At 43.4% G+C, this 22,705-nt stretch overlaps 1 protein-coding gene across 1 annotated transcript in view; it reads right to left on the reverse strand.

Annotated features, from left to right (window-relative positions):
- Positions 1–2,603: 2,603 nt before the first annotated feature.
- The window catches only part of NUF2 (NUF2 component of NDC80 kinetochore complex), a 32,839-nt gene continuing 12,737 nt past the window's right edge, over positions 2,604–22,705 (reverse strand). Inside the window, exons 8-14 of the mRNA XM_090048539.1 lie at positions 19,492–19,588; positions 17,556–17,618; positions 12,813–12,950; positions 10,804–10,944; positions 9,184–9,359; positions 5,205–5,340; positions 2,604–3,946 (exon numbers count right to left, since the gene is read on the reverse strand). Of these exons, the coding sequence (XP_089904665.1) occupies positions 3,809–3,946; positions 5,205–5,340; positions 9,184–9,359; positions 10,804–10,944; positions 12,813–12,950; positions 17,556–17,618; positions 19,492–19,588 (889 nt within the window). The 3' untranslated portion in view covers positions 2,604–3,808. The remainder of the gene's footprint in view (positions 3,947–5,204; positions 5,341–9,183; positions 9,360–10,803; positions 10,945–12,812; positions 12,951–17,555; positions 17,619–19,491; positions 19,589–22,705) is intronic.

The following is a 22,705-nucleotide window of genomic DNA, read 5'->3' on the forward strand; positions in this document are numbered from 1 at the left end:
GACCATAAGATAGCAGAGGTATTTTCTCAGCTACAGAAGATACACCCACAGCCAGCACATGTATACACATACAGACAAGCTGATCATCTGCAGAGTACTCACCACTTCCCTGCAAGAATGATACAGTAAGTTTTACCAAAACTCCTTTCACATCTCAGAACATACCTAACCAGATTGAACTTCCAGGGGGATTTTGAAAAAGGAACACTTAGTTTCTGGATCCTAATCTTGCTTAAGCATGAGCAAGGCACTGAGCTGGTCAGCTGTGGTGGGGTAGTTCTAAACCCGCAAAGAGGTACAACTCCTAAGTCCCCTGGTTGCCCGAAGTTTGTAGAATTTGGGCAAATCCTGGGCTCAGCAAAAGCAAGCAGGATTTTTAAGGATCACACTTCTGGATTTAAGTGCTTAAGTCTTACTTTTGTATGTAGCCCCAAATTAAATCACGAATAGATGACAATGAGAAGCAGCAACATCTTTTAGATAAAACATAGCTAGGAACAAATTCCAGAACACCAGCTTATGCTCTGACTTTCACAAATCATTTGAGCTACAGCTCAATTAGCTTGCTCCCAGGACCACACAGACACAGCTACAACTGCTTCTGGTTGAAGGGACAGCAGCACACATGGAACCAAAAAGGATGTCCCAGAACATCTATGCCAGACTCAAATATGCCATGTAGACAGTTTCTGTTTCTACATCTAATTCAGTTGGTCTGACATACCTGCTTGGCCAATAGGTCTCCTTCTAAGAACCAGATGAAGTGCTAATTTATCTCCGATATTGTAAGACAGATATGTAAATGAACACAAGACGCAAGATAGAGGTGCACTTCATACAACAACTGAATCAAAGGGGCATAAGCTTTCATGAATCACAGCTACTATATATTTCATCTCATGAAGCTCTGATTCAGTTTGTCTATAATGACTTGGATGAAGGGGTGGAATGCTCTATGATTACATTTGATACGAAGCTATGAAGAAATGCAGGCACACCAGAGGGTAGGGTAAGGATCCAGGATGACCTAGACAGACTGGTTCAATGGGCTGATCAGAAACAGATGAGGCTCAACATGGAAAACCGCCAGGTCCTTCATCCGTGTAGGAAGAAGTTTCACCGTAATTATAGGATAGGCGGTAGCCCACTTGGTGGCACAGCATCTGAACAGGACCTAGGGGTCATAATCAACCAGAAGATGGATATGAGCCACCAGTGTGATGAAGTCACCAGCAGGGTATACAGAACTCTGGCGTGCATCAGCCAATGTGCTGCCAACAGATCTAGAGGTGTGCTTCTCCCTCTCTACTCAGTGTTGGTGAGGCCGCAGCTGGAGTACTGTGCCTGATTTTGGGCCCTGCACTTCAAGGAGGATGCGATTAAGCTCAAGAGAGTGCAGAGAAAGGCCACCCACATGACCAGAGGATAGGCCATATGAGGAGAGACTCCAGGAACTAGGCTTGTTCAGTCTGAGTAAGATGAGGCCGAGACGTGACTTGTTCTCTGTAAGGGCAACTAGAACCTGCAACACGCTCCCAGCAGAGGTGGTGCGGTTGCCATCTTTGGACGTGTTCAAGAGAAGGCTGCATAAGCACCTTGTTGAGCTTGTTTGAGCTCTTTAACCTCCTGCCTATGGCAAGGGACCGGACTTGATGATCTTCCAGGTCCCTTCTGGTCCATTGATTCTATGATAAGGTGCACCTACCTCTACTTTGACTTCAGACTAACACAGCTAAGTACCTCTCTCTGCATTTAAAAGAAGGAAGGGCCATAAGGACCATGTTTCAATGTCCTCACGCACCTTGCATTTTGGGTTTCTGAGTAAATGCAGGGTCTTCATAAAGTCCTTGTGTACAACCTAAGTTATTAAAATTTAAAAGTGCACAAGGACTTTATGGAGACCCTGTATACAATAGATAACGTTCAAATCCTTGATGGTCTCTGAATTAACTGCAGTTATAAGACTACATATAATTAGACTGAAAATTATGGTAAATTATTTTCATTCACTGATATTCATGTTTGATGCTTTGGTCATTACATATTAACTATCCATCTGTTATAAGCATAGATTTTTATATACATTTAAATATACTGTATTGCTCCTGCAACTTCTTACTGAATAGTTGCAATTTAACACTTTCTTAAACATTTTGGTTGTAGGACAACTTAAAACCCGACTTGCAGGTCGTTAGCATCTGCAGAAAGCAGTTTAAAAGTGGGCACAATCTCTGCATTCCATTATTCTGAAATGGGTTTGAATATATATTTTGCAGCAAGGGAGGTTTAGATTGGATATTAGGAAAAGCTTTCTCACTAGGAAGGTGGTGAAGCATTGGAATTTACCTAGAGAGGTGATGCAATCTCCAGCCTTGGAGGTTTTTAAGTCCTGCTTAAAGCCCTGGCTGGAATGATCTAGCTGGAGATGGTCCTGCTCTGAGCAGGGGGTTGGACTAGATGTCCTCCTAAGGTTCCTTCCAACCCTAATTTTCTATGATTCTAGAATATAGGTTTACCCCTTTACTATGAAATGACTTGCATTTCTCCTACTTTTTTAAATTACACATTCTTAGAAATATACTCAAATTAATTAAATTAAAATGTTTAATGTTAGTAATCATATTTTATTTATGTTGGTGCCTGGAGAGATGGGTTGAAATAATTAAAACAAAACCTGCATCAACTAAGAAATAGATTAAATGCAGCTGTAAAAAATGCTGAAATCTTATTTTCAAAAAACATTTACATGACATACCTTTTAAAAATGTTACCCTAACAGACTTTAACAAAGTGGGGAGGAAAAAACAAAGAATCAGGAGATACTGAAAAGCCAGATAAAAAAGAAAAGGGAGAAACAGAAGAATGGACATGAATAGACAGATTTAAAAGCTAAATCCTGAAGTTCTCAACTGAGTGATAATTGCAGGAAGCAGTCTTGGGCAAAGAAGAAAAATCTAATAAAATGTGTCTGGCAGTATTCTAGATTGAAAAACTAAATGTTATATCAAAGAGATAATGATCACACTGAACAGGGGGAAGAAAACAGTAGAAAAGTGAGACTATACAAGTCTTTACAATATCTGTGTAAATACAGTGCATTACATATGTACTATAACAATTCATACCCAATTTGGTCAAATAGTGATTTCTATGCAATGTACAGGATATCAGTCCACACTTTTTTAAACAGTGTTCACCAAAATATGGACTCATCCTGTAGAAACAAATGAATGTTCAATACCACACAAAGCAAGGACCTTGAATTCAAGGTTCCGGAGGGACACCACTAAATAAAATTGTATGGTTCCCCAAGTCAGAAGCTTTCCTCTGAGGGCTTTTCAGAGGCCAGGCAAACCAGAGGTCATCCAAGAAAAAATTATTGTCCCACTATGATTATGATCACTGGATCAGACAGAATATGGGGTCATTCGGATTCTGTTCAATATAGCTCAAATGTAGCAAAACCGAGATCTGAGGATGCACTTCATGTTGAGATGCATCAACATCTGGGAAAAAACAGTTATTCTAAGAGCCAACAGCAAGCCACAGGCAAGTTCTGCCATCAGAAGAATCAGAATTGACAAAAAAATAAGTGTCAGCAGGCTGGCTAAGCCCTCTTGCACCCACAATAATCAGCTGACACTGAGGGTTTACCTGTAACACTAAATGTGTACTGATGGATTTTGTGAGAAACAGATTTTTTGCCTTGAGTAATTATCCCTCCCACACAAAATGCAATCTTTCAAATTGGGACCTGAGGATAAATATAATAAAAGCAGAACAAAGGAAAGCAAGTTTAAGAGCTAGTTCAAGAAGTCTGAACACTAAGCAGTCCTCTCTTTAGTTCAGCAATTTTTGCATCTCTTGAGGTTGCATAGTTCTCTGCTATCTTTGCCAAAGATTCATGGTACTTCTCCAAGCCAGCCCGCAGGTTCAAGTAGATCTCCTAAGATGAGATAATTAGGATGAAATTAATTTCTTGCATATGCACAATAATATCAAGTATCAGCAATAACAGACAATTTAAGAAACTATGCATGAACTTGATCGATTCCAAGTCTATGCTCAGTCCCACTCAGGAGGAAGCACCCCCGAGCAAGACAAAAAGCTAGAACAAAGGGGGAATGAGGGCAAGAGTATTTGCCATCCCCTAAAGTCCACAGGAATTGACTCCCAGACCTGCAAAGCCCTCTACTCTCCTATGAGCCATCTCAAGGGTCATAGAACACCAGCCCTGAATATCCAAAATACTCCGGAAGAAAATGCCTCCTTGGTATGCTGCTATTTTTCCCCAAACCCACAGATCCCTGAATAAGGGCCTTTAAGAGCCTCAAGTTATGAGACAGCCTGTTAGGCATGGGATCTCACAGTTTTCAGAAGGCCAACTGTGCCACATCCCAGTCCCTCTTTCCTCCCTCCTGCAGCACACCCAAGTTTCTCAGGAGAACACAGCTCATGTGGACTGTAGATAATGCATGGGGACAAGGTATTTCTTACATCTGCTGCCAGAGGGATCAATGTACAGGATCAGTAAGGGCTAGTGCTAGCAGAGAAGGTGGACAGGACATCAGAGCACAGGAACATCTCCACAATCCCCCGCTCCAAGTAGGATAGCCCAGAAGTTACAACTCACTTCCCACACCTCACAGGTGCTGGCTCTGCCTTGGAGTATAGCGGTCTATAACCACAAGTAGTTTACTACAGTTAACATGCCAAACTGTGGCTGCTAATTAATGTGCTAACACATTTTGAAAACAACTTAAAAATCAATGACATTTAAAACCCTGTGGACTACATAATTCCAATGAGTTAATTTTTAGTCTCACTACTTCCAGTGTTCTTGCTACTGGCAGAGAAACGGGAAGTGGCTTTTTGGACTCAAGAATATCAAACATATAAAAGGGGCTATATGGAACTCTTGATCTCTCTTGACTGACATACTTAATGTAACATTAATTTCTTTGCCACCGGCCTCATGTACTGATTTTGTGGCAGATTTTCTTTTGTGGATAAGGAGGAAAGTGAGATCATGCTGATCCTAGAAACTCATTTTCAGATTTAATTAGGCAGCAGCGATTACAACTCTTAAAAGCTTCGACATGGAACAGTCTTCTTGGTTTATTATAATGGCTACAGAACTCATAATAAAGACACCTCAATAGCAACCACAAGTCCAGACAATTAAAAAAAGAGCTCATGCTCACCTGAGCTTTCATTTTTTCTTTTTCAGTGTTCTCATTCAGCTGCTGAACTTTGGATCTTATTTGCTTGATTTCCTTGTGAATTGCTGTCACCTTCTCATAAACAGCCCCTCTCTTTTCCTGCACTCTGTTACAATGCCTAAAGCAATAAGTAATGAAATAGTGAGTGCTAAACCATGACATTAACCCCAAATCAAACACAAGCACAAAGATGGATTTTGCACCACAGATGTATGTCAATGAAAGTGATTTTCTAAATCATAATACAGAGCTGCACTTGCAGGATTAGTAATACTTATCTTTCTACAGGCACAATTATCTCTATCATACTGGCATCAGGAAAGTTACTTTACTCTTAAATCCTCAAGCCATTTAGCATCAAGAAAACAAAATCCAAAAGGTATTAATAATTAACATTATAAAATGTACATTACATTAATAATCACAGATTAAGTTTCTCATCTGCTGTCAAAACTGACTTCACTAGAGACATACCAACATAAAAACAGCTGAAGTGTGGGTCTTCAGTAGTTTTCTACCTTTGAACAATGCATTCATCATGCTCTAGTAGGCAGTATGGTGTGAAGGCCAGCTAAAACACCAAGTAGGACCTGAACTTCTGTCATTTCATCTTTAAAATGAGACAATACTCCTATCACTGAGACGGCGTAATTAATTTGCACTGTGCTTTGAAAATTGCTTACAGATTAGTTTTTGGAAACTCCAGGGTTTAAGAAGGATCTGGGTGGCCTGTTTTCAAAACAATTCAGGAAAAGCAACAACTAAGTTTTGCACTGTTATCAATAGCTATTATGACCAGACCTTACATGTTCGACAGCCCTGCCCCTGTGGAACATGCTTCAAAATTAACGTTCCAAATTCTCAGTTTATTAAAAAATAAATAAATCCAGGAATTTTTCAGGGTTTATCTTTGAAACAACAACCAGGATGAAATCAGGATAAAAGGAAGAAAAGGGAAAAAAAAAATCAGTTTAAATTGGGGAGGGAGGGAGTAAAGCTGGGACTAGGGAAGGGGTGAGGGGAGGGCGTGGCACAGCCCATCAGCTGTTCTCAGGGCTGCAGTAGGGAGCAAATCAGGGGGGAGCTGTAAATTGGTACAGGGCAGGGGGGCATGGCTCTTGCTGCTATGCATCCCCCAGGAGGGCTGTGTGCTGGAGGGCCTGTGCTGGGATCTTCACACACAGATTAGTGGTAGGAAGCACATGGTGCTGCACCCTACCTTTCTTTCCTGGCTGTGCTCACACCCCTCCAGGCTGCCCTGGCATTTGTGGGGAAGGAGGAGTGGCTTGTGGCCAGATGTGGGGTGGGAGGAGGGGGGGACCCAACCCTGACCCCAGCACCAGCACCTCCTGCCCCAGCTGGGGTCAGAGCCCCATGTCCCCAGGCAGCAGCTCCAGCCCCACAGGCCCATGCAGAGCGGCTGGGTACAGTGCCCACTGCAGGAGCTCACAGATCCCAGCACCCAGGGCAGAGCTGAAGCCAGAGCCGCTGGGGTGCAGCTCGGACCCATCTGCCCCAGGAAAGATTCCCACAGCCTGGCCTGCCTCACCTGAGGTCAGAGTCAGGAGCCCCGTGCCCCCAGGCAGCAGCGCCAGCCACCCTCCCCAACCCCCGCATGCCCACGGCCACCCCCCCCCCCCATGCACTGCTCTGTGTGTGGTCACCACCTCTGCCCCCGTCCCCCACATCTGGGCAGAAACCTCTGCCTCAGATAACGGGCAAAGCAGCACTTTTAGCTTACCAGCACCGCCTGTTTTTCAGTTCATATCCCCGTTAACCGGCACGAGTGGGGAATGGGTCATTCCCCACTTGTGCCAGTTAGCAGAGATTTGAACTGATAAACAGGTGTAAATCAGTAAAAACTTAATGACTGCAAAAAAGAAATCAGGGGATTTATCAGCCCCATTATTATTGCTGTTGTCAGTTCCTTTGTTGCTATGCCACCATGTTTCTAGCAAACCCACTCCAACTTCAACTGCAATCACTCAGGAGTCAAGCAGCTTACGTTGCAAAAAAGTACTTTAGCCTTTTCCATGGCATCTAGCAAACCAAAAAAACCCCAAAAAGCCCCCACTCAGCCCATCCCATTGGTATAAACAACTTCCTGTCAGGAACTTTGACAAAGGAAAAAAGTAGAACCTAGGAGGCCAGATTCCAGACATCTACCTACCACACAGACCCAATATACTTAGGCATGGGCTTGACATTGATAACAGTGACATGAATTAAATGATCTGCTGTCAGTTCCAACCCATGTATGAACTCAGTAATGAGGCATCCCATATGGCCCACCTAATGAGCACCACAATGACACCACAGCCTTTGTTAGCCCACCTCATCCCATTAACATACAAGCAAGACTGTGACAGCAGGTGACAACCTTCATCTTCTCAAGCAAGCTCATGACGCATCTCAGGGAAGAACTTAACTTGAATTATTTCACATGACAACAGAGAGAGCCATCTAAAGACCACCAGATTAAGCACTTCCCAGAAGATATGATTTAAGACTTTTGACTTCAAGCCATGGCCTTCCTGGCTGGTGAAAGTCTACAGCTAATGCCTGATCCTGACTAAAATAGCCATTCACAGAAACAGAATCCTCTCATCCCCCTCCCACTCGATTCACTTGGTGGAACATCAGCTGTGTGTATTTGCCAAGTGTAAATTATATACACACTCCATCACACCTTAAGACTGAATATGGTCTGCTGTTAGCGAAAAGTTGCCAACCCTTGGTCTAGACCAAAACACAATCGGGTTCAAGCCAGGATGTGACATGAAAACCACATAAGAAGCTCTGTCCCCAGCACTGAACATAGGGGTCACATCTACAAGTTACGTACATTCAATGTAAAATCTACAGTATGCTGAAAAGAAAGAAACTGACAGCAGTCTTTACTAGCAGGGAACATTATGCTACAGTGTTCATTTCAAACTGTTTTTTGTTTCAAACTGAACCAACAGCTGGCTCCTACCCTGAGGATCTGTAAGAGGAGGCTAGATGAACACCTTGCTGGGGTCGTTTGACCCCAGTACTTTTTCCTGCCATGGCAGGGGGTCAGACTTGATGATCTGCTCAAGTCCCTTCCAACCCTACCAACTATGAAACACCTCCATTTTAGACGTATTTTAAGCTGCTTTAAAATTCAAAAAGAGTAGGAAACCAGGGAGTTCTGCCATGAAGTCTAGATTCGGGTTTCTGTAGTATACACAAATACTAAGAACGACCAGAATTTGAGATGCCGCAGTATGCCACAAAATTCAATTGGCCAATAATTTTGTGTGTTCTTTCTGATGTTATTAAAGCTTGATGTCCCAGATCTCTCTCGACTGCAGGCCAGCAACCCCTTGATCTCACAATGAGGCCACTAGTCCTGTGTTTGCAATATTATTGACTTCCGTCATGGAAATAATCTTGTTATAAACAGAACCTTAGGACTTCCCTATAGTATCAAGTAGAAAAGAAGATGGGCTGAGAAGCTTTGGTCAAATTATACTTTTCCTTTTGTTTTTTTTAGAAGAGTCACATCAGGTTAAAACTCCTCTGAGATGCAAACCCCCATTTCTCTATGGGTCACGAACATCTTTGATAATGAGCAAAAGTAGCAAGGGAAATTAGGAACAATTCATGAAAGGCAAATGGGGATTTGTTGAAATCTGATAAGTTGGAAAATTATCCCAATGTGACATTTTCTTTAAAAAGATAAAAGAACCAAGAATACGCATTATAAATTAAATTAGTAATCCAATAAAAGAACTGCTATCCAGTCACATTGCAATTATTGATTTGAGACCCCAAGTCCCTGCCTACAGCATTACTGTTCTTAAGAGAACTATCCCTCCTCATCACTCCCATTTCCCTCTACAGTATTAGCCACATGTTTGTACCAGGGACATGAATTTTGGAAGTGTATATTAGAGATAAAGTAGCAGAAGCAGAAATGCCAACTCATCCATACTCAAATACTGTGTGCTTATATTGCTCAACATCTTCATGTTTCTTCTTTATCCTTATTCCAGTTGTAGACAACTTCTCATGTTTAGCAGTAACTAGTCTCTTTAAGGACATTTCATCTGTCTTGGCATTCTTCAGCTCTCTCTGAGCACTCTCAATCTGGTCCTCCAGATTTCTGACCTGTAGAATTTTAGAAAAAATACTGAAAAGCAATTCTGAAAGACTAAAGACATTGTGTTTCTCTACTAGATATTTACTAAAATAAAAAAATTACTCATTCTTATTTTGATAGCTGGCAAATATCAGGCTAGATATCAGGAAAAACTTCTTCACGGTAAGGGTGGCCAAAATTTGAAATGGGTTTCCAAGGGAGGTGGTGCTCTCCCCTACCTTGGGGGTCTTTAAGAGAAGGCTGGATAGGCATTTGGCTGGGGTCATCTGACCCCAGCACTCTTTCTTACCTAGGCAAGGGATCAGACTCTATGATCTGTTGAGGTCCCTTCTGACCTAGCATCTACGACTATGAAATCAGTTGACTTTTACTGTAAATCCAAGCATTAATCTCAGCTTTTAGCAAATATTTAATAAATATGGCTTGATGAGGTCACATCATTTAGGACATATCTAACATCGATATTTCAGATCAAGCTTGAGGTCATCTTCAACCAAACCAAGCCATATCTTAACAACATACCTTATATATCCTGCACCAAAACATATTCCCATTGTGCTTCTTATTTTGAAAGTGTGGCAAAAGATATAGCCCAGATTCCTTTGTACCATTCACAGCAGGAATTGGAAATCATTCTGCAAATTGCTAGATCTTTCCTTCTGGCTTGTCTCTGCACCCAGGCAGTACAAAAGTGCCAAAACAAGGGACCAGGGATTTGTGCAACTGTTGCTGACTAACTACACACACTCAAGACCTGAAGCATACAGGTAAGTTCCAAACACATTACAGAAATGGATCAGAAGTTGAGTACCATTGGTTTCCTGAATAGAGAATCAGCAGATATTGGCTTGAGGGCAACCTTAAGATTAATTAACGGTCAGTGTTGGCATTGTTTACTAAAACTTATAGGAACTGTTGCAAGGTGCAACATTTGTTATGAAGTTGGTCCTTGCTAAAGTTTAATTAATAAATGCTGGTCTTATAGTAATGATAACAACATTTCTAGTTGTCATTAAAATAAATAGTTCAAGTACAATGATACTTCAGGCTTTAAGTTTCTAATCTATCTATAAACAGAACAAAGTCAAATTCATGTGTTCCTTTTCCACCTTCCTTCATACAACTCTTCCCTCCCACATCCCCAACAATACAAAATGGCTATAAGGTTAACAGTTTCCACTATTGGGACTCAGACACTAATAAAGGTGGTTAAAGAGATTCCCTTTCCTCTTCAGTGATGTAGAGTGGTTCCTATTCTCCAGCTAACCAATAGCTGCATTTCACAGCTTTTGATGTGGCTTGACATTCTTTGGGATAAAAGGAATTATTGAAATGAAAGATGACTGGCAAAGTAGATGAAGGACTTAACAGACTTATGTCTGGGAGCTGAAAGATACTGTTTTGCTTTGAAATAAGTTCCACGTTAGAAGATATCGCACATCTGATACAAACCTCTGATAAGATGCTGGCCATTCTGTCCACATTTTCTCCTTGGCTTTGCATTCTCTTCTGGTATAACTGCACCTCCAACTGACATGATGGCAGAATCTCAACTAAGTCTCGATAACTTTCATACTTCTCAATGATATCTTGCTTTAAAAATTAAGGAAGGGCTATTAATAGAAATATATTCATTCTTCTTTAATACAGCAACACACATTTACTCTTACCCTTGTTGCTGCACTCTGAAGGAAACAAAAATTTAAAAAATACAGTAATTCAAATTTTAGCTTTACAAAAAGGTTATACATTTGGACTATAACAACCCTAGGCAGCAGGAAAGGAATCATTGCTTTTGGAAGGCAATGGAGGATTTATAAGTATGATATCTAACCAAATATTTAGATAGGAGGAAATAAACCAATTAATTCAGTGTGTTACAAACTCTTATGGGGGGGTGGAAATGCAAGTGATACAGTGGAAAAGTATAATTAAAATAAAAGCAGCAAAAGCCAGGATGTCTGACAGCAGTCAAATAGTAATAACCACCACCATAACCCCGCAAAAACAAAAGCTACATAATCACAGAGAGAAATCTGAAGGAGTGTGAATTATGCACACTTCACTAAATGTATAAATGATCCAGTCTTGATCACAAGCTATAAAAGACAAACACAAACTTTATGAATGGTATGTTTTTGTGTGCCTCTTGTGTCTACCTACTGTTTTTAAGTTAAATAAAAAGGTGGGCATGTAACTGAAGTTAGAGACATTTTCTTCTATATTCCCCTGCTTATTTTGTGCATTTGACAGACATAGGCTTAGCCAATACCAATTCTCTCCCTACATAGCCATTTAGTTTCCTCTCATTTGCTATAGGCCTTTTCACACCTCAACAGTAGTGAAACATTTAATTGGAAGAAAGGATTGTAAAAACCATAAATTAGAAGGGGGACTCGGGGATATGTCTAGTTCCTGAAGCTACTTTTAGCTTTTTGTAGCTAGGATTTTAAGTGGATTGGATTCCCTAAATAAACTTTTTCCTTTAGAATTATTTTGAACTTGAATGAATCTATGATCATTTTGAAATTAAGCTGGGACCATTTTATCCAAAACTAACAGAGAGAAAACTCCAGCTTCAGAAATATTAAGTGAGAACAGAGATAATTCTGGAGCACCTGATCAAGAGCTGTAAGACAACTGCCATTCCCATGTTGAAATGCCAGGACACCAGAGACAGGGACAAGGAACAAGAAATTTAAGGTCTCCAAGTTTAGTAATAAAGCAGAGCAGTTTTGGATGGGAGTTACCAAAGCATGAGTGGTCCCAGCATGCTTAGAGGAAATCTTACTACACATCCACAGAGAATAGATCTACAGTGCAGGCTTCAACCTGCAAGTAGATAACACAGATAGCTTGCACAGTAGACAAGGTCTTCTAACTGCAGCCACACAGTTCTATGTGAACTAATCCAGGGGTGACCAACCTGTGGCACAAATGCCACAAATGGTACAGGCAGCCTCTGTGAGTGACACACTGCAGATCAGGGAGGGGACAGGCAGAACAGTGGGAGACAGGGCAGGGAGCCTAAGGCAGAGCAGGAGATCTCGCAGGGAGCATAGGGCAGGAAGTAGGAAGCACAACAGGAGATCAGATAGAGGGAAGGGGATCAAAATGGCATTTGGAGAAGGAGTGGAGCTAGTTTATGGTGTGCCAAAAGGATAAATTAGCCTTTGTTAGGCTGCACATTGCCAGCCTAACAACTTGTTTCCGTTTAAAGCTAGGTCTAGCAACTCTGCACCCTGCAGCGTAGGAAAAGGTCAAAGATGCAGGGTTTGCTTATTTCTTTTGTTTTTTAAATTCTTTAGAAAACATTTCCAAACTAAATCACCAATTGACTTAGAAAAATAAATCACAAACAGCTCTCCATATCTTTCCAGAAGAAAAAGGCTCATATTACTGGTCTTTTCCCTATGACAGAACAAAATTAACCAAAAGTACACTAATCAATCAAGTCTCACCTTAGCTTTCTTTAGTTTCTGAACAGTCTCTTTCATATGTTCTTTGTAATTCTTCAGTTCCTCTGGAGACTCTACAATTTGCGATTTCAGCTGCTCTTGTTCTTCTTTTAATGTAGCTATCATCACTTTTAGCTCATTCTAATTAACAAGAAAATTAAAATATATACTTTATCTCTACCAACCATTTTAATACTTAATTTTCATATTTAATACTTTAATATATATTTTAATTTCAAGTCAAGTGAGCACTTGTTTTCTGATTTAAGTGAGGAAAAATGTTCAGAGAGGCACAATTCATATTAACACAAGACGCTCACTGGTCTACAGACTATGTAGTTCCACATCAGGAAAATCATTTTAGCATTTTTGTTTAAAAACCACCAAAATTATTAAGTTATCCAAAAGCATATTGTAATTGCCATGCAAAGCACTCAGGTAAGGAAATACCTGAGTTACGACCATAAGGCTTACATTCAGCTCCCATCATTATACAGTTTTAAGTAACATGATTACAGACTGTTTGCCACATTCCTGCTAGCTACAAAGATTCTCAGCAATCAGAATTAATATACCCAAATGCTCATGAATAAAAGGGCACAAGTATCAACAGAACTCAAAAGCCAGCTTTATTCATAAGAATATTTGTGATTTGTGTTTGTTTCTGTTGCCCAGTACTTATACTATGAAAAGAGAATATTGGTCAGGACACGTTACAATATATCTAAGGCAGCAAAAGCTATTGCCAGAAATGTAGGTACTGTCCTATTTACCCACCCATTACCATGGAGTGTTTTCAAATCCTTCAAAAACTTAAAAAGATGATGTAATTTTTCTATCAAATACTAAACTGTTTTTAACAATGTTACAGTTGTACAGCTAAGTATTCAAGCCAGAAATTTACAAAAGGTAGCAAGCACATGCAACCTTAACACTATACCAGGGGTCAACAACCCCCAGCACATGTGTCAAGCACGGCATTTTGCTCAGCACACCACCACCAGCCTGGGCTCTAGACAGCTGCTGCCAGCCACGAACCCCGGGGCTGCTCCCAGCAGATGGCTGGACAGCTGCAAGCCCTGCTGTAAGCAGACCGTGGTTGGCAGCAGCTACCCAGAGTCTGGGCTGGATGCAGCCAGGAGGCTGCAAATATCTGCTCTGGGCTCTGGCATTAGCTCCATACTGACAGGTGCACGCACACCTCAGAGCAGATGGTGGGGGAACGGCCCGATCAGTGCAACCCTGGCCTCTTCCCTGCTGCCGGCACAGAGCTGATGGCTGGGCTCTGGAGCCCAGTGCAGCTGTTTGTAGCCAGCCTGAGCTCCAGGCAGCTGCAGCAGGCAGGCTGCAAACAGCCTCACCAGGCTCCACAGCCCCAGCATCAGCTCCATGCTGGCAGCGACTGCATGCGCACCTCAGAGTAGACAGTGGAAGGGCTGTGCTACCTCACGCCCTACCCCCACCATCCGCTCCAAGGTACATGTGCACCTGCCGGTATGGAGCTGATGCCGGAACCCGGAGCAGTTGTTTGCAGCTGGCCCAGGCTCTGGTAGCTGCTGCCAACCACAGAGCCCAAACTGCTTGCAGCAAGGCTTGCAGCTGAGTCTGCCTGACTCCCACCCATTCCAAGCCCAGCTCTGGCCCAGCCCCGCAAAGGATAAAGCTGGTGCTGCCCCTTGCCAGGAGCACTGCACCTTTGGCGAGCTTAGCTGCGCTGGGTGGGTGGGTGGGTGGGCGGGCTGATAGACAGGCTCTGGGCCGTGGCCTTGGCCAGCTGCACTGCAGCCCAGGGACTGGCTCCCTAAGGAAGCACAGGGGCTCTGCCGGGACCAGGGCATTGTTGGGTCAGACTTTGTCCAGTGGCCCAAGAACCCGGCTCCATGCACCCGCACATCTAGTTCTGTGCGTTTGTCTACCTCTGTCTAGTTCTGTGTGTGCACAGACATGTCTGGTTCTGGATGTTTGTGTGCATTTGTCTGTTCTGGGTGTGTTTTGGTTCTCTGCGTTTGCGCACATGGTTCTCTGGGTGCGTGTGCCTGGTTCTCTCTGAGCTCTCCTTTTTCTTTCTCTTTCTGTCTTTCTCATTGCAACATGCTCAACAAAAAAGGAATACACAACAAAAAAGGCAACATTTATGATCATTAAATATACCAATACACAGTGTGTCCTACTATGTACACCCCCCCACATTTCATTTTTCTGGCATGCTGGCACGCCGGCACCTTCCAAGATAGACAATGTGGCTTTTTTGGCACTCCAGCCAAAAAATGTTGCCTACCTCTGCATTATACTCCTGTTTTCATGGAATGAAATAATCTTGAATTACATAATTAGACACCTTCTAATATAATGCAGTATGAAGTTTTTCTTCAATCCCCAATCTCAACAATATTCTTCTCCTTGTATATTATACTATCTCAAACTGTGAGTATGGACATATGGGTAACGTACCAGGTGTTAAGGAGGCAGAGCTTTATTGTACACCAGTTACTTGTGGTAACTGCTTGTACATAAGCTCTTTAGCTTCTACTCACTGCAGAGTAAGAGCATGCACATGTGCAATTGCAACAAAGCAGCTGATGCACAATACAATCCCATCCCCTTTTAACCTACCTAATTCATTTGGGTACTCGTATGTTATCATAATGATCTAGGTCCAGCAGTATCTAACACATCAGGCCCCATGAGCCTAATGACAGGAATGAAGCCAGCCTGCAGGCCAAATCACACCCACAAACCAGACCAGCACAGAGTCAGCATGCAGAGCCAGCCTGGTATGGTCACTGTATGCAGCATGCACTGATCCCAGAACTACACGCTGTATGTGGTATGAAGAGTCCATATAGGGTGTGCACTGCATGTGGCACTTGCACTGGACAACCTGTGCATGCCAACTGCAGCGTAAGGAGCCAGTCTGTGGACCCAAAATAGACCAGATCAGGATGCAGAATTCAGGGCCAGTCCAGTATTAATGCCGTATTCATTGTGTACCTTGGATCAGCCCCACACCTGTGTGCAACACACATCAGGTTCAGCCACAGCCCCAAGTGCAGAGCACACCAGATGAGTTCTACTATACATTGCTGCATGCAGCACATGGGGCCAATCCAAGACCCACAAGGCAGCACTGCAGGTCAGTGATAAGGCTGTGTCTTGAGCAACACCACTGACTCAATCACTTTTTCTGATTTAAGGCCAAAAAGAAAGAGAAATTCACCACCTCCACAAAGGATTTTAATTTCAAACTGAAATGGAAGGTAAGTAACATTAGAATTATCTAGGGGTGCACTGATAAAGATTTTGGGGGCCAATACCGATAGCCAATTTTTAAGGAGACATATTGGCTGGTACCGATCTGATTTCCAATATGCAGCCCTGCAGCTTGAAGAGTTGCGTCCAGCTGGTAAATCTGTGGTTGAAGGGGAGCAGGGAGGGAAGAGGTGTGGCAGATCAAAGCCCCTGCAGTGAGGGAGGAGTGGGGCCAGGGCTGCCCAGCCCAGGTGGAACAGGCACGGGAGGAAGCTGAGCCCCCTGGACGAGCTGCAGTTCCTACTGCAGTGCACACCCCAGGAGGGTATGGGGGATGCTTGCCCACAGATCTGTGAGCAGAGCAGGGTGGGGCAGCTGCCACTGCAGGCTGGGGCTGCACTGGGGTCTTTCCTGCAGGGGCTGGGCCAGGCTGTGCTTGGGGAGGGCAGCAACAGTGCTGGGTGGGGGCTATAGGAGGCAGGGCTGCAGAATTCACCCCCAGTAGTCCCCTCCCTGCACCTGCCGGACATACCTCAGCTCCGTCCTGTGCCCACCTCACCCTGGCTGGGCAGTGCCTGCCTCAGCCCCTGCCCCTGCCCTGCTCCCCACTCACCACAGGGGCCTTGATCTGTGCCCCCCCCCCACCTCTTCCTTCCCACCACAAGACTTATCAGCTGCACCCAGCTCTCCAAGCTGCCAGGCTGTGCTCCTTGCCACCTACATGCTACGCTGAGGCTGTGCTCATGCACAGGACATTTAAAATCGGCCAAATTAAAAATCGGCCACATCAGAGTGATTTCCAGTACAGTCAATTTTCTTTACAATTGGTGCCAATCCAGTAATCGGACCAATGCATCAGTGCACCTCTAGAATTATCAATCCTATGGGACCTTACACAGTCTGGAAAGGAACTTGAACTCGTGCCATAGATCCAAGCCTTATTTGACCCATGGCATACAAAATGCCCAGTATGCCAATGGCAACATTTGCAAAGCCCTGTAAATTGGTTAAGTTAAAAAGATTTTGAAATGCTTAAGTCTATCTTCTATGAGCATTTCTCCCCTGTTAAATTTCAGCTACCCTTCTCAGACTGCTTCAGCATTTGAGCAGTTCTTAAAATAATATTGTGTGTTCTCCCTGCTGCTCTTCACTTTTAAATGGTTGAACATTTTAACCCCAAATAGCAACTATGTAGACACAGTGCTCCCTAAACAAAATAGATATACCTACTCTAGCCTTAGAGAAGGCCTAAAGGAACTTCTGTTACAGAAAATGGCATTTCAAATGTGACAAGAAAAAAAAGACTCAATTCTTGTGTAGATTAATCATCGCACAAAGTGGCTTCTATAATGTAATTCTAAATCTCATCTTCTAAACTGCTCACATTGTGCTTCTCGTGAAAAAAAACTCTAGCTAAATATGAAACTCTCAAAAGACAAGGTCCATCACTTACTGCAGGCTACCATTCATACACCAGTTAAATTGTATTATACTTACAAGACTTCGGGTTCTCTCCGAAACTTCTGATTTTTTTTGTGAGGTTACTTCTTGCAAAGCTGTCTAATGAAGAAAACAGTTCAACAGTTAAGAAAGGAGCCAATTACATGTGTGACCTGAGTATTTACTATATAGCTTCTGCACTTCTGACACCAAGTACCCTTCCACAGGTGTCGAGGCCCTTACCTCTCACCTGAGATGCAACATTAGTTTGGATTACAACCCCCTTACCATCAACCATGAATACTACAGAAGGTCTCACTGGGGTCAGAGACCCTGCTATAGACTTCTCTCCAGAAGCTGTGGTTATATATAGGGACAATTATCTCAATGGGTGCATCTGCATGTGAAATTAAGGTGATGCAATAAACTCTGGTGCAGTCCATGCCAGTGTCAACTGTTCTTGGATGACTGGTTCTACACGTGTGCCCAAAATAGCAGCAATTTGAGTCAAGACGCAATAAACTCTGGTGCAGCCCATGCCAGTGTCAACTGTTCTTGGATGATTGGTTCTACATGTGTGCCCAAAATAGCAGCAATTTGAGTCAAGACCCTGGTTGGCTGGGCTGACCAGGTGCAATTTATGCCCCTGGTTGACATCTACATGTCCATTTCAGCAGAGTAAAGTATTCCACTGTAGTACCGTCCTCGACAGTACTATCCTATGGTGGAGTTAATTAGTTTACTGCCCCTTAATACCAACACACGTGTAGACTGTGATGCTTTACTGAGAAGTTAATTAGTCTGCAGTAAAGCACACATGTAGATGCACCAAGAGAGTACTTCTCAATTTTGAAAACAGTAGGAATACAGAAGATACATAAGGTAAGAACCACAGAAAGAAGTCTAACCACATGGCCCTTTCATAGTTTGTTAGCTGCCCCTGCTTGAGCCAGTTGGCCTGCAACTTCTGGCCATTTCCCCGTCAGTTTGTCAGCCTCATGTCATACTGACCACCTCCTCCCCTTCCCTTCTACCAGGGTCACCTTTAAAGTGGTCAGGGTCTTTTGATCTTTTAAGAGCAAGCCTTTCAAATTTCACCATCACCCAATGATAGCCACAGTATTCTCTTAGCTGCTTAGAACAGCATTTCTCAACCCGCGAGTCATGACCCAAAAGTGGGTCACAAGAATATTTCAAAGGGTTGCGAGCTGTGGCAGGGCAGAGGGGTGGCAGAAAGGCACCTGCCCCTTCTAGTGGGGGGTAAGAGGGCAGGGGAGAGCTGTGTGGCCAGGCTGACAGCACTGGGGCTGGTGCTCATGCTTGCAGGAACAGGGCAGCTGGGAGATGCTGCTTGAGGGGCAGGAGGGACCATGACCATGGTGCCTGCTGCAGCACAGCAGCCCAGGCCCAGGGGAGGGGAGGTGTCACAGGCCTCTCCTCCTGCTCCCTACAGCCCATGCTGGGGCTGGACTCGCTCTGCTGTTACCCAGGTGAGCCGGAGCCACTGCAGCCACCACACTCCAGCCCAACCGGGATGGGGGGCAGCTGGGGCCCACGGCAACTGGGCCTGGGGAGGCAGGGGGGAAGGCATGTGCCCCCAGATCTGCGCATGGGCAAGGACAGGCTACTGCAGCAAGCTGGGGCCAGGGCTGTGCCAGGCTCTTCCCAGTGGGACTAGGCGAGACTATGCTCGGGGTGGGCAGGGGCAAATTTTGGGGTGACTGCAGCCCACACCCCCCTCCCCAGCGCCACAGCATTTATAGGCCGTATCAGTCAAAAAAAGCCTATTACTGATGCTCTCAATTTTCCTCATATCTGTGCCGATCCAATTTAGGACCAATGTATCGGTGCACCTCTAATAAATACCTTCATATTTTGATTTTGTATCTTCTGTTTTAGTCAGAAGTAACACTCTAATGTTTTCTGACAAACCAAAAGAATAATATCCATAATCAAAAACACTAAGCACTAGAGAGAAATATAAATGTCATACCGTTTTTCGACAATACTCAGTATTTAGAAGTTGCCGCAGTTCCTGAATGGCATCAGACAGTTGCTTGAACTCTACCTGCTGCTCTGCAGGAATGGTGCTATATACAAAAAAATGGAGTTGGACATTTTTAGTGCATACTAAAGTGTCACTACAGCCCTGGACTCAATAGCACAGAAAAGAAAACACTTTTCCCCACCTTAAAAGAACTTACAACCAGAAAGACACCCTTGTGACCAGATAGAGACTCAAACTCAAGACAGTAATTCAAATTCTGCTTTGGCAGGATGTTGTTGAAAGATTCCACAGTCAACGTATAATCCAAACAATTACTTAAGTAAAGAGGGAGGATGTTGGGAGCACTAAGGAAAGGGAATTGTATGTTTCAGATATAACATGAAAAAGTACAAAGACAGGAGTAAAACTGATACTGTGGCAAAACAGTCTAGATATTTAATGTATAAAATGTGCACAACATTACTGAAGACTTAAGACCCAAGACTTACACTTGTCAGATAAGAGGCTCTGCAGGTCTGTACTGAACATAACTGCTAAAAGGTTTTGTTTGTTTGTTTAAAAACAACAACAACAAAGCCGTTGGAAAATAGCCAGTAAGAACAAAAGATGGCTACAGATTTAAAAAGGACAATAGCAGAGAGGTGGGGAATATGCCTGAAAGAATTCTAGCTGCAAGTGAGAAGGGGACTGACAACTTGAGTAGTAATAGAGGGAGGTGGCTTTGTCCATCCAGGGTATCTTATGCCACTCATGCTGGAAGAACCATGTATTACAGGAGTTAGACTGTAAAGGACCTAATAGAAATATTTGTCTGAGACATGTTTAAAATGAGAGTTTTCCCTTCTCTAATTTGGGGACACTGTTTTCCCACTATTACCTATAAATAGTCAAAATAAATGCAGGGGAATTTCTTTAGTGTTCATACCATTACATACCCAGTTCATTTCTGTCACTGTGGTCAAGATAGCAAAACACAGTATATACTAATAGATTCCATATCAGTTCTGACTGACCCCGATTTCTTGAGGTCCTCAGATCCAGACTCACATGTCTTGCAGAGGTTTTTCTGCATAATACATGAGATGTTGCCTTTCCTACCATTTACACAGCTGAACATGTTGTCTAAGCTCTTATCTGTCTCTCAGCTACTGCACCAACATTTTCTCCAGCTTTCACAGACGAAATCTTGCTTCAGTCCTATCCAGCCCACCTGGAAGAAGAATTCTTCAAGAACTGCACCATCAAACCCATACCATATGCAAGATATATAGATGATATCTTTATCATCTGGACCAAAAACCTGCAATATCAGATTGCTTTCATCACAAATTTAATAACCATCACCCATCCATCAGACTCTCTAATACTCCACTACCAACAATTCCATTTTAGACACTGTGATCAATATCTAGTAGAGGTGCACTGATACATCAGTCCAACATTGGATCGGTTCCAATGTAAACTGGCTGTATCAGATATTGGCCAGATAGGGCTAACTATTTGGCCAATAAATGCCCACATTGTGCATAGCCACAGTGCATCACTCAGGCAGCAAGAAGCACAGCCGGCAGCGTGGAAAGCTGCCTCCAGCTGGTAAGTCAGGTGGGGTGGAAGGAGAGTGGGGAGGGAAAGGGCTTGGGGGGCAGATCAAAACCCCCCTGTGGTGAGGGGGGGACAGGGGCAGGTGCTGCCCAAGCGAGGCGGGGGGAGGCCAGAGCTGCAGCTCGTGGGGAGGGTGGCTCCCACTGCTACTTACACCCCAGGAGGGCACAGGGGAGGCATGTGCTCCCAAGATCTGTGCAGGGCAGGGTGGGGCAGGCTGCAGCCAGGGTTGCACAGGGCTCTTCTTGGCAGGGGCTGGGTTCAGAGCAGACACCAGCGGCACTGGAAGGATGCTGCATCCACCCCAAATTTTGATGCCGCTCCGCTCCCAGCGCTGCTGCCACCAGCCGCCCAGCACAGCCCCAGCTCTTTCCAGAGCATGGGTGGAGGTGGGGCATTGAGCCAGGACTGTGCTGAGTGGCTGGCAGCAGCGGCAAAGTTTGGGGTGGATTCAGCATCACAAGATAACCACTTTCCCTCTATTTTTCAGTTCTAATCCTCAAAGGGAATTTACAAAACACCGTTCGTAGATAAGCCTACGAACTTCACGTCATGATTTTTTGTATCCAGTAGGTTTATGGACTAAATATAGACATTGGATTTATGGCACATTATGACCTGCCTGCCATTTAATAACCCCAGGTAACTCGTCTGCATTTTACCAGCTACATTCTTCTATTGCTAGTTCAACATTGCCCCTTCCCCCCCACCTTTTCTTATCTCACACCTATTGTCTTCCATCCCTCTGATCCTCACGGTCACATTTGTATTTTCAGACATGCATTTTGACTTCTATACTACTCAGGAGAGCACATAATTCACCAACAGACTGTCTATATACCTGAAGAAGGGCATTTGTGCCCAAAAGCTTGCAAAGAACAGATTTTTCCAACTGTTTAGTTGGTCTAATCCAATATATCACATTTACCCAAAGAACAATGACTGCAAAATATATTTTCCTTCACCATGGCTTTAATTACAATAACCTTCCTTATATATCCTTCCAGTGTCTCCCCTGCTCTATCACAGTGTTAGATGCTTGCCTTCATTTTCAAACCCTTTAAAGCCTGTACCCAACTCTACCAACATCTTTCATTCATGTCAGGAAGCCAAGTCCTCCCTTCAAATCACCCCATAATATCAAACTCCAGCACACACTTGCTGGATTTTCAAATAAGCACCTTCAGTTTGCCCCCATGCTATCACTTATGCTTAGGAGATATCCCTTAACATCAATAAATTATCTCATTTTCTCTTTCAAGTCCCTCCTTAAAAAAAAACCTCTCCTGTCATGATGCCTCCACAGCAAATCATGCTCACTGATAAAGTTGTATACCTTGTTTCTAGTCTGCATGTGTTCAGCTTCACATTCCAGCTATTGATCTCTTTTTGCCTTTCCCTGACAGGCTAGAGAGTTCTTTACTTTCAAATCTTCTTCCTATCTAAATATCTTTAGCCCATGACTAAGTCACCTATTAGATAAATAGATTGAGCTGAAGTTTGCCATTAATAAGGTAGGCTTTGCAGACTGTGAAACATTCTTGCAGCAATTTTCTGAACTCTGCAACATTTCTTTGGAAGTGTAGGCACCAGTTGG

This window comes from Crocodylus siamensis, chromosome 5, assembly GCF_052110815.1.
Source record: "Crocodylus siamensis isolate JL-2025a chromosome 5, ASM5211081v1, whole genome shotgun sequence".
Taxonomy (NCBI): domain Eukaryota; kingdom Metazoa; phylum Chordata; order Crocodylia; family Crocodylidae; genus Crocodylus; species Crocodylus siamensis.